This window comes from Tiliqua scincoides, chromosome 10, assembly GCF_035046505.1.
Source record: "Tiliqua scincoides isolate rTilSci1 chromosome 10, rTilSci1.hap2, whole genome shotgun sequence".
Taxonomy (NCBI): domain Eukaryota; kingdom Metazoa; phylum Chordata; class Lepidosauria; order Squamata; family Scincidae; genus Tiliqua; species Tiliqua scincoides.
The window spans coordinates 838,777-851,428 of NC_089830.1; the positions used below are offsets into that span (position 1 = coordinate 838,777).

General features: G+C 49.4%; 1 protein-coding gene across 1 annotated transcript; it reads left to right on the forward strand.

Moving 5' to 3' along the window:
- On the forward strand, window positions 1-12,314 carry DCDC2B (doublecortin domain containing 2B). The gene is made up of 11 exons (XM_066638710.1): window positions 1-278; window positions 2,284-2,485; window positions 3,313-3,389; window positions 4,739-4,870; window positions 5,852-5,998; window positions 6,249-6,288; window positions 6,632-6,700; window positions 8,161-8,344; window positions 9,940-10,040; window positions 11,108-11,173; window positions 12,115-12,314. The coding sequence occupies exons 1-11, from the start codon at window positions 1-3 to the stop codon at window positions 12,301-12,303; spliced, it is 1,485 nt and encodes a 494-aa protein (XP_066494807.1). The 3' UTR covers window positions 12,304-12,314.
- The last annotated feature ends 338 nt before the right edge of the window (window positions 12,315-12,652 follow it).

The window sequence follows — 12,652 nt, forward strand, 5'->3', positions numbered from 1 at the left end:
ATGAGCTGTGGAACGGTCACCTTGGCTCCTCCTGCAAAGAATGTGGTCCTCTATCGCAACGGGGACCCCTTCTTCCATGGCAGGAAGTTTGTGGTGAGCTCGCGCCGACTCCTCACCTTTGAGGCCTTCCTGAACGAGGTGACCAGCACTGTCCAAGCCCCTGTGGCAGTCAGGAGCATCTACACTCCCAGGCAGGGTCATCAGGTCACTGGCTTGGGAGAGCTGCAGAATGGGGGTCAATACGTTGCTGCCGGCTTTGAGCGGTTCAGGAGGATTGAGTAAGTAAAAGCTTGGCGGGACAATGAAGACACGGGTTCTCTGGACATGTTTGCATTTCTAGAACGGTTTCCAGGAAACCGGCCGATGCTCTAAATCAGTTGGGATTGGATTGGTCATATTTGGCTTGAATTGAGTAAGCAAGACCAAAAAATGCGCGCCATTTGAATTTTTATGTGCTTTATCACAATCTCAAAAGCTTTTCCAGTAGTCAAAAGCATTTGAACTATTTGAATAGGAAAAAAAAATCTCACTTAATGCAGTTTAAATATTGTGTTTGAACACATTCAGAGCTTTAATTGGAAATTTATTCTTACCGGATTATCTATAAAGTGGGAGAAAATGGCGATAAGGAAATAAAAACACATAACACCAATTTCGGCACTTCTCATTTTTGTAAACAAAACACACCCCAAATCTGCAAAAGAATAAAACTGTCTTATTTGGATTTTAATTATTTGTTTGGGGGGGTGGGATGCCTGGGTAAAGATTGGCTGCGTTTGCTACACTATATCACCTATATCACCTGCCTCGTACACTTTTAAAGCAAATATAATTTAGAATTACAATGTGAGTTTTGAATAAAAACACATAAAATCGCTTTCTGCACTTCTAACTTTGGAAAACACCAAAATCTGCAAAAATCTCCCACCTCTGTCTAGAAGTGTTGACAGGTCAACGGCATGTGCATCCTTTGGTTAATATTTTCAGGGGGGAAAAGTTAGTATACCTGAGAGTGGTACTGAGCTGAAAAAAATGGCCTGAGCTCAGGGAGGCAGCTGGGGGGGGGTGTTAAAAATGTTTGTGCCCCAGGTGTCAGATGCTTTAGCTGCAACATTGGAGGAGAGGGCTTGAAGACACAGAGGGAGGAAAGAGGTGGAGCGGCGGAAAAGAAAGAGAGGGGGTTTCCCAAATTAGCCCAAGGAGCCAGAGCCCCACTTCCTCGGCTATGGGTGGTCGGTGGGATGGGGGCTTCAGTGCACCTGTAGAGTCCAGGTGCTACACGGGTGGGGGTGGGGGGACCAGAAGAATGTGCCTGGCATCTTCAGGGTGATTGTGTGCAGAGGAGCAAGGAGGCAATGGAGACAGTGTGGGTGGCTCTGGAAAAGTGCTTGGGGCCCCACAGCCAAGTTGCTTATGTTAATATGTGAACAAAAAGAGTTGTCAGTGGCATCTGCCCTACTTCTGCACACATCCTGGGACCTGGCTACTGCCATGTGCTTCCCCCTCCCCATGCCACGTGGCGCTCCCTGCCTGGGAAGAGAGTGAGGGGGCAGGGGTCTTGCCCAACATCACTGACTGGGAGGTCACAACCGCTATGGATGTAGGTCTGTGGCTATAGGGGCAAACTTGGATTGTGACTCAAGTGGGCCGATGATGTCAACCCCCAAGCACTTCTCAGCACATGCTTTCCCTCTTGGGAGTCTCTGCATTTGTGGGTCTGGAGATCAGAGCAGCAAGAGACGTGAAGTTAGGAGACTTTGGGGCATATCTTATTCCAAAGCCCACTGAAAATACATCTGATCTTCTGGTAGGTACTGAGGTCTGCTAAAGGAGCAGTGAAAAGACTGATGGTCAACCTCCGGCCAAATTAATGATGCTATAGTGTCCCATTAATGTGAAACTAATGCAATTTCTAAGTGCTGGTAGAGTGGAGTGGCTGAGATGCTTGCTATGAGCCCAGAAGGTCCACTTTGAATCTTGTCCTTGAGCTGCCCTCACCAGCAGGCCTTAGGCAAGCCCCCCCCAAAGATAAAAACTGGCCTCTCATTGAGTTATTGGTAAGGTACTCAATAATACATGCTGTCAAAGGGATCATTAAGGGGCAACATACATAGAAACCCCACTCTAGGACAGTGTTTCCCAAACTGGGTTGTGACCCACCAGTGGGTCATGACCTGATTGTTGGTGGGTTGTGAAATTGACAAGCTGATAGGCTTGTGCTCCCAGTCACACTTAAATGGTGGTTTTTCATCACTCCAGTGGGTTATCCATGCCATGACGCAGCAAGCGGTCAGAGAAATGCTATCACCAGTTCTGTCTTGGAGAGAGGAAGAGCCCTGCTTCAAGAAGTCTGGCTGAACTGGGAATTAGCTCCCAGCCCAGCCGACCAGACCCCACATGCCTTTCACTGTCATTTCTTCTCTCCAGCTATCTGAACCCTGGAATGAAGCCATTCCATGGACACAAGAACACAGAGGGCCTGCAGGTGAGTGCCCTCGAGGTGGCTGGGGGACTCTGCTTTCATCCTGCTGTGGGCAGTAGAAAGCAGATCTTTTGTGACCTGCTGTGTTATGTAGAGGCTTTGCAGCCCTGGCAACACTCTTCATATGCCTGGCCTCCACCAGCCATTGTGAAGAGGTACTTCTCACAGCCTCTGTCCTAGCAGCGCAAATGCATTAGGGAAGAAGCATCCAGGGGAGGAACGAGGCTGTCAAGGGTGTGGTGGTGCATTGCTTCTGACTGGGGGGGGGGGGTGGGCCTGACTCCTTTAATGTAGGATTAGCTGATCAGATTCAGCATCTGAGTTTGGAGAGACATCTGTGTTTCTCTAGGGTAGTGTTCTTCAACCTGTGGGTTACGACCCCAAAGGCGTCCCAAAGCCTCATTTGGGGAGGTCATGGCAACCTTTCAAAGCCTGTGCAAGAGGGGGCTTGGATCCAATCCAATCACGGCACTGCCTTATCAAAACTGGGTGGATTGGATCCTGGGACGGGATCAGCGGTGGGTCCCCTGTCTCATTATTTATTTATTGGGGTTGTGGCACAAAAAAGTTTAAAGAATACTGCTCTTGGGTACATACATTCTCCCAGCCATCCTTGTGGCTAGGTTTGAGTTTGCCCACGGCCATCCCTTGGATCTTCTTTTCTTCCCTATGTGATCTTGCTCAGGGCCGGCCCATCTATGAGGCTGAGGCAGTTGCCTAAGGTAGCAGAATGACGGGGAGGGACCTCTCCTCTCATCCACACTTCTGTAAAATGCCAAACACATAGATAAAGATTTCCTAATAGGAGCTTTCATGTTTCTGGCCTCTAGAAGCATCCAGTTATTTCCCGAAGGGCAAGTGTTCTGGAGCGATGGACGAGGCAGGTGAACGTGCCTTTCTTCATACAGTGAGTGACTCTGCTTTCCTTTGAACGTTTCTTTTTGGAACTCTGGACAAATGAGTGTGAGCCCCACATATTAGGGACGGAGGAGAACCTATGCTTATTATTATATTTGTTTACCAAAGGTATACTCCACTTTTTCACAAAGATTTGCACCTGAAGTTGCTTACCAATATATCAATGAAACAGATAAAAGCACAATCTTAAAATTGCTGTTGAGACAATGAGTCAATGAGCATCAAACCAAAAGAGTCTTAACACAGTAGATCATTAGGCATGGAATTCTTGCCTGAACAAAAAGGCAGGGACAAAAACCCTAACCCTCAAAAAGAAGGGGCCTCTGCTGGACTTCCCCAGGGAGGATATTCCAAAGGTTTGATGCCATCACCTAAAAAGCCCTGCCTCACATATCTGCCCACTGAGTCTTGGTAGGACAGACAACTCAGCCTCTGGATCCAAATCTCACAGCTTGGACAGGTTCGTGTGGGAGAACAAAGAGCCAGAGGCCACCCAGATTGGCTTCTTTGCCAAGTGGGCTTTTGAACCCAAGTCTTATTGGTCCAAATCCATCACTTTCAGCTGTATAAGTGGATTTCACACAGCACTGCAGGGAACTCTGGGGTTCTTCAGAGTTAATGAGGAGATTGGTCAGTACTGGCAGGTCAGTAGCTGGCCAGCAGCACCTCTTGTTCCCTGCAGGGCTGCAGATGAGGCCTCTCACCACATTGGCACATGCGGTTGAGGAGCTGCCCCAGAATCCTCTGTGGTGCATCGATATTGCATTCGGGCAGATGTTTCTCTGCACAGATGCTCCCTAAAGTTAGGCATTTGAAAAACGACTGCCCTGCACCATCTGGCTCTGCTCTTTTCCCCTTGGAATGTCTGCAAAGCACAGTGCAATAATCCCAGGAAGAATACTGTACATGCAGTGTTTCTCAAACTGTGGGTCGCAAGCCATTTTCAGGTGGGTCCCCATTCATTTCAATATTTTATTTTTAATATATTAGACTTGATACTGCACTTGGGGAAATGTTACAGCTCTGTACTTTGAACAGGCTACTGTGTATATGCTTTTAACAATGAAAGTAAATGGGACTTACTCCTGGGTAAGTGTGGGTAGAATTGCAGCTGAGGATTGTTAAAAATGTTCCTGCTTGATGATGACACTTCTGGTCATGACATCACTAATGGAGGGTCCTGACAGATTCTCATTCTAAAAAGCGGGTCCCGCTGCTAAAAGTTTGAGAACCTCTGCTGCGCAGCTCGGCCTGCCTGTGGAACTCAGATAAACATTCGGGGCTTGGTGAACGTTGCCAGACCCCTTCTGTGCCCTGCTTTTTGCTTCTTCTCCGAAGTGTGTTCCGCAACGGGGACTTGCTGAGCCCTGCGTTCCGCCTGGTCCTCACCAAGAGCCTCCTGCAGGAGTGGAGCACCGTCCTTCGCCTGCTGTCAGAGAAGGCCAACTTGCGCAACGGAGCTGTCAGAAAGTGAGTCCCTGGCATAAGCTTCACCCACTTTCCTTGTTGGCCTCCTTGTGATTTTGGTTTTAGGGCACTCCTTGGCATCAATAGGTGGAGGCCTGCCAGCCACACGGAGGACACAGAGTGTTTCTCTGACAGTAAAGTGAACATAGATGAAGTCGTAGGGTGGACAGCCAGCCCCATTGATGAGGCCAGCTAAGCTAATGGACTCAGGCAGTGCCTGCTTCTGCCGGCCCTCCCACCTCTCCGGATGCCCTGGACCTACCCTAGGGATTCAGAAAGAAAGAGGGGGGCAGGCTGATGCCTGCTTCCGTTCACAATGAACATAAGACGAGCCCCGCTAGGTCAGGTCCAGCTTCCTACATCTCACAGATGCCTCAGGGAGCACACAAGACACCCTGCATCCACTCCCTTGCTTCTGGCATTCAGAGACAGCCTCCTTCTCAAATTAGGTGGCTGCACATACCCATCACAGCTTGTAACCTATGAAGGGCTTTTCTTCTAGAAATCCATCCAGTCGCCTTTTAAAGGTGTCCAGGCCAGACACCATCACCATATCCTGTGGCAAGGGGTTCCACAGACTAACTACACACTGGGTAAAAAAAATATTTTATTTTGTCTGCTCTAACTCTCCCAATACTCAGTCTGAATGGATGTCCCCTGGTTGTGGTGTTGTGTGAGAGGGAGAAGAACATCCCTCTCTCCACACCATCTAAAATGTTGTACGTCTCAATCATGTCCCCCCTCAGCCGCCTTCATGTCTACATTTATGTGTACTTATGACACCATTTTTATGGTTTTAAGTTCAAAAGCCAGCTCGACACCCACACCCAGTTTTTAGGGACTGAGGAAAGAAGAGTCTCTATTGTAGTCCTTTTAATACAAGGGCCATTGACCAGGCTTATTTCAGATCTACGGTTGGGTTCCAAAGGCGGAACTTAGTCCCGGCACTGAACCTTTCTTTCTTCTTGCTTTTGTCCTTGCAAGACTCTGTAAGCTGAATGGCGAAATCGTCTCCAGTGGCGAGGATCTGGTGAGCGGCCACTACTATGTGGCGGTTGGCCTGGAGAAGTACAGGAGCTTGCCTTACTTTGAACTGCTGGTGCCCAAGAAGACCACGCAGCGGCTATTGCGGTAGGCAGGCAGAGGGCATCAGAGAAGGCTGCCTCCTGGGGTCTCGCTTAGAAGGCTCGCAAGCAGGGCACACCAGCTCCTCCGTGGTGGCTGTGTTTGCAGCACTTCTGTCTCAGTCCTTTCTTCAAAATAGTTCCTTGGAGGAAAGAGGGATGGGTGCAGAATTACTGGAGCTTGCCCAGACCTTTTATCTGTTACCTGTGTCCAGTCATGGGAGGATGCTGTGAATTTGCTGGTTCTTTCCTTGCAGGAACCTCCCAATAAAGAGAAGGCAGAACTACGGTCAAGGGGTAGGTAGTTGGTTCACGGTTCCTTTCTTCACCGAACACTGACTCAAGATTATGCTCATCCCTGTGGCTTGGGCCTGGGCTCCTTTCTCCTTGATGAACCTTAATAATTATTATTTATAAGGGAAGTCTCCACCCTTTTTGTGCCATGAACCCAAAAAACAAAGTATGAGACGGGGAAACCGTGTACACCTGCCTTTTCCTTCAGGTGATATCGGTGGTAAAGTGTCAGCAGATGCAGCCACAGTGACCAATATGTAGAGGTGCTTAAATTTTGAACGGCTCAGTTGCCAAGGAATGCAGCTCATTCCCAATCTTTACAGAGCTTTTCTTGTGCTGTTCTCAGTTTGGAAAGGTTCGGCTGGCTTCCCAGGATGGCGCCAGTGACTCGCTGCTCCTTGAACCACTTCCAAGGGTAAGGGAAAGAGCAGCTGCCTAATGGGTTTACATGTACTCCTCTCTCTGCCAGGGCATAGCTAAGGAATCTGGCACCTGGGGGCACAAACACTGTTAACACCCCCCCCCCCCGAAACCTCTACATGTCCCCTTTCTACAGCCAAAGTTCTTTTCTTTCCACGCTGTTCTTTCGTTTCCAGAAAACAGGAGTTGGACAGACACAGAACGGGCCGCAAAATGTTGGGCAAGGGAAAGGATTGAAAATATGATTGCAGGGAGAGGTTTGAAAATATGTAAGCAGCCAGGCCTTTGTGATCTGCCTGTGATCAGAGCTGCCTGGGATGCTGACCTCTTCATCCTGAGTAAGCAGACAGGCCAGTGACAGCCAACTCCCTGGGCCTCAGAAGGCCTCCAAGACCCCCCTCAAGAAGCGCGACCCCCTGCTCCTCCTGAGCTACGCCACTGCTCTCTGCAAGCATCCAGAAGCATCTTTCATGTTGACCAAAGGGGGTCAGTATCTAAAGCTGTCTTTTACCCATTTTGTTCATGGTTATGGTCCAGCCATCTAGCCCAGGATGTCAGACTCGTTTCATGCAGAGGGCTGAAGTTCGCATTCATGGCACTTGCTAAGGGCCAGAAGCGACATCACTAAGCAGATGATGGCCATAAATAAGCAGGTAGAAAACCATTCGCTGCAAATGGCAGAAAATATGCAAAACTTGACCGTATTTTCAAGATATGAGAGAGCCCAATCATCAAGCTGGGGTGGGAAAAGTTCCTTCGGGGGCCACATTCAGCCCACGGGCCTCATGTTTGACACCCCTAATCCAGCCAGTCATTTCACTGTGTGGGAACCAATTCCCAGACCATCTCACCGGTTGAATATCAAGTGTCAAAAAATCACCTGGTGGTGAGTCTTCCATCTCAACAATGTTTGTGTAGAAACAGACCCAGGATTGGTTTGAAAGTTATTTTTGTTTTTGAAACATGTTTGCCCCACTTCTGGGCTAACCCAAGGTGGCTCACAACCAAAATGAAAACAACACAAAAACAAGAACAAAATCCGTAAAAACAAAACTGTTTAAAGTCATTCAAAGACAGGAAAGCCCAACATGACACCCACCCACTGCCAGGGACCCCCCTTCAAAAGTGGAACAGAGTCGCCAGAATAGCCGGTGGAACTGGTCCCGAGGGAGTGTGGGGAGCGGAGAGGTCAGCCAGGTCTCTGCATCTGCGCCAAGCATCTCTGTTCGTGCAAAGATCCTACCTGTCTCATCAATTTAATGTATGAGCCAGAAGCACAGAGCCTTCACCTGCGACCTCTCCTGTGTCAAACTTTGTTGCAGCTGAGATTGTCACGATCTCCACTCAACCTGTGACGTTGCTTGTGCAGCTAGCGTTGTGCTGGGAATGATGAAATTGGCCCCAAACTGCCCAGGAGTCAGCCTTTATGAGTTTTTTCTCGCATGGACCTTCCAGGTGGACCGTCGGAGAGTGCAATCCACAGGAACTGCAGAGAAAGAGAACAGACCAACTTCTCCACCAGCGCGGCCCAAACCTGCTGGGAAACATCCACACAGAGATGAGGGGAAATCCATGTTTCATGCCAGACCAGTCCAGGTTGGGCCAGTGAACCCAAGCTCACACCAGGGTGCTGATGAAGGTAGAAATACTTGCTCCGATTTCTCATGACTGCAGTATAGAAAGTATCAAAATGAGCAGAAGAGTCTATGCCTGGTGGGCTGCACAGTGCCTAGGAGGCCTTCTGTTGAGCAGGCTTGGCTTGATCCATTGCCAAGGTGAGAATCCATTGCCAAGATGTTTCCTGTCTGGCTTTCAAAAGGAAGCTGGGGAGGGTGAATTCTAGCAATCTCCGTTCTTGTTGTACCAGTCAAGCCGCTCTGGGTTGCCTTCACTTGGTCATTGCCTTCCTAGAGAAGACAAAGGTTCAACCAGCCCGGTCCCAAACTGCCTGAAATCCAAGGCGGTAGGCCAAATGCAGCCTCCCCCTTGCCTAGCTGCATGCCAGCCATCAGTGCTCCTCCACCTTCAACTCCTGGAAGTTGAAAGGCACTGAACAGAAGAGGAAGTGTGGAGGAAAGGAGGGTGCACTCTAGCCCACCACTCTTCTCTTCTCTTCTCTGCAGTTTAAAATAGGTATCAAACCATTGACAGACAGCACGCCAGTGGCAGTGTACTGTCCAGAAAGGCTAAGTGCCCCAGCCCCTCTCTGATCTGTGGAGGTGTCTCTCTGCCTGGCTTCCTCCTCTCTCTCTCTCCCCCCTCCCAATTCTCTAAGCATGCCAACTTCTCGCCATAAGCTCTGACCAGCCACCTGGAACCCCCCTGCCAGGAGGTCTCACACACCCATGCAAAGGAATAGCTCCAGGATTCCCTCTTCCAAAGGCCAGAACTTGTATAGCCAGCAGAGACGTGCATGCTTGCGAACTGTGAGCAGAGTATTCTTTCTCTGAAACCTTTCTTCCCTGCCGCTGCTGCTGTTCCCAGCAGGGCTTGATGGGTTGCTTCAGGGAAAAGAACCTCTCTGTTCCACCTCCTGTTCCACCAGGCCCTTCCTCTTCTGTTCCCTTCTCCTTCATGCATCTGATGGAGCTGTAGGGCTTCTGTGTACAGGCTGGCCCTTGGTATCCATGGGGGATCTGTTCCAGGACCCCCTGCGGATACCAAAACCCCCTGATAACGGAATCCACAGGTGGGGGCCATCAACGCGCCTTCCGGTCTCATTCGGAAGTGTTCAGAGACATGCAGAGGCTGCGTGCCTCAGAAGGCCTTCCAGAGGCTCTGAGAGGCACTTCTGGTTTTTCCTCCCCATGCCTCAGACACAGCTGGTCTTGTCTGGGTGGTTCGGTGTAACCCTCCAGACGTGGGACAGGACCCACAGTAAGACAAATCCATTGGTCCCAAATCTGTGGATAAGGAGGGCCCACCCGTGTAGGTGCCGTTGTTCTTGCTTGTGTGTACTGGTTGTTCTTGCTGCTGCTCGCTAGAACGGCTTCCTCTCTGGACTGGTGTACTCAGCAACATCTATTTCTTGAACTGAAGCAGTGCTCCCCATTCTCAGTTTGAGTTTTCCAGCCACCCATCCCCAAATGGGTGAAGGCGCCCAGGCCAGAGGCCGATGCAGCTGGGCCATGGCTCCCTGTCTAGTCTGGAATAACCCTCTTTTCTCCAGCCAGGGTGATCTGGTAAGCACAAGGCTCTCCACTCAGGATGCTCTCTTTTATTTATTTTTTTCAGAAGGAAGTGTTTACAGAACCAAAGGGGCGAGGAGAGAGATGCAGGGAGCTCAGGAAGTAGGGGAAGATGAGGACACGCAGGTGGATTTGCCCATTGATCAGGTACTGGGGGTGGAGGGCACATGGGCTTCTCCTAAGTCTTCCAGCCCAATTTTGTACATTGGCACTCTGTCACAAGAGAGATGATCGATATCCCGTGGGTGCTGAAAGGCCTGCTTAAATGCCACTTTGGCTGGAAGAATTTAGACTTGGTGTCCCAGGAGGTTCCAATCTGTTTTGGCTTCTTGTCAATAACTTCAGAAAGCCACTGGAATCTGTTCATTTCGTGCTGCCTTTTGATGTTGCTTTCATGCTTTGGACTCAGCCGTCAAAGCAGCAGGACCTGAGCAGGACACACTTCTGTAGGTCAAGCCCAGTGCTGGGCTTTGCGTTTTAAGAGAGAGGGCAGGTCTGAAAAGCAGCCAGCTTTGTACTTAAGTGGTGACAGAAGACCATGTAGGAGACAGAAGAAATCCCCCCTCAACTAAGTGAAAAACATGTGACTTGAGCCCATGCATTCGGCAACGAAGTTTATGAAGAATTAGAGCTAGACAAATGAGTGGTAACATTTCATATTACCAAAGGGGGACGACGAGGGAGATCCTCAAGAATAACCAAGTATGATTAATGTTCCAATAACAAGGCATTGGACTTCTTCTGTGGCCTGGAACAGTCTAACCTTTGTCTTGCCTGAAATCAGCACATTCAGCTTGCAGGCTGGCAAACTCACAAAACTGTTGTTCTAGTGAACAAAACTCTTAGCTTGAAACCCCAAGGCTGTCTGAAAGCATTTCCTCTTGCACGGGACGGCCAGGCTGAAGTGTACGCTGGAGCTGAGTAACACCTGATTTGGGCTCTTTGCTTCACTGAGATGCTTAAAAGGTCCAAGAATCAGTGGTTCTGGGTCAGGCCTCCCTAATCCAGGAAGCTCTAGCTGGGCACTCTGACAATAAATCTTATCAGTCTTTTCTCACCTCAGCCTGATTTGTTTTGATCATGTAGGGATTCCTTCTACAACTGCTTTGCTGTCAGCCCACAAGAACTAGATAAGCTTCTCCAAAGGCGTGTGGAATCTTAACATGTGTTTGTCCTGTGTTTTTCCAATGTTTTTCTCTCCCCCTTTTCTCCAGAAAACTGCAGAGACTGTGGAAGACGAAGAGGTTGCACCCAGAATTAAACTACTGCCACACAGCAAGGTAACTTTCAGGGAAGGAAGCCGAAGAACCCCAGGCCAACGGAGAAGCAGGGCCCAGTGATTAGTGCTCACACACCTCTTCCTGATCTCCTCTTTGGAGAGGAGGTTTGGAGTGTATGGGGCAGAGGTGCAAGGAAGCTGTCAGATCGGTTGACAACCTCTTCTCTAGCATCTGACTTCAGTGCCGGGGGATGCTTTGGTCAATAGGGCCATCCATGGGCTGGAGGAAAAGCTCTTCACATTGATCTCAGACTGCAGTGAATCTGTCCCCCCTGGACAGGCTGCCATGATGGGCCTCAGCTTCCCCTTGAGAAGCCTGTGCATCTGTCTCCCTGCTGCCAGAGAAGTCGTATCAGCATCAATAAGGAACAATTTAAACACATCAGCACACAAGTGTTTATTTGAGTACCCTTTGCCTTAGAAAATCGTTTTCCTCTCCCATAACCACCCTGCCCCTTCCAGCACCATTAAAAAACAACATTCCCCCTTCCTCTTCAATCCACTATGGCAGCAGTTCTCGAACTTGTCGAAGCAGCAAACCACCTCGACATCTGGTGCTGGCATTGTGACCCACCTCCAGAGGTCCCTGCAAGCCTCAGAATCACCCCAAACACAACCTGAAGTTGTGTTCATGAAACCATAAGTGACCTGGAAATCACTTCCAGGGGAGTTCCTGAGGCCCGCAGAGGCTGTTCCGGGCCTGGTGTGATGTAAGAGTAGCCTCCAGAGGTGAGTTGCAGCCCAGACGTGGCCACTGGTTGTGTTTGTTTGGCTCCAATTTGAAGCCAAATGGAGGCAAGGGCAGGCAGGTCGGCACAACTCACCTGGTCTTAGGCTGTGACCCACAGTTTGAGAAGTGCTGCTCTATGGCTTTGAAGTTTGGGAGCCAAAACAAACTGTGTGTGTCTTCCTTGTTGTTGTTTTTTTTTTATGGTTATACAGTTTCTAAAGTTTGCAGTTGCTGACAGGCTCCAGAAGACCAGTCCAGTCCCACATTCTGCTGGGGATGCAGGGGATGATGCAACAAGGTGGCCCCACTTCCTTCTGGCTCGGACAAGCCTTGCTGAGTCTGCAACATCACCGGTGAAACAGAGTCCCAGCGAGGCTCCTCCTGGGGGGGAGAGATCTTAAAGCAGCTGCAGCCTGGAATTGCGCAGGCCTTGCCCAGATGTCTTATGGAAGTTCTTAAATAAAATGTGTATGTTCCAGAATGCTTTTGCTGACTGCGTTTTGAAACACAGACCTGCTGGCCACAAAAGTGGATTGTGGTTTGGGTTTTGAGGGAGAAAAAAGGATGAGGCAGAGGCTCCCAGGATGACTGGGGATGGCAAAGGAGCATCATTTCACAGTTCAATAAAGGAAAAAAAAAGTGGGGCAACAGGTTAACTAACACCAACATAGGTAGCAAATGTCTCTTGCAGAAGGTCACCACAGACAGAGTAATCTTCCTCCAAACGGGCAAACCCTGTCCCCTGGTGAA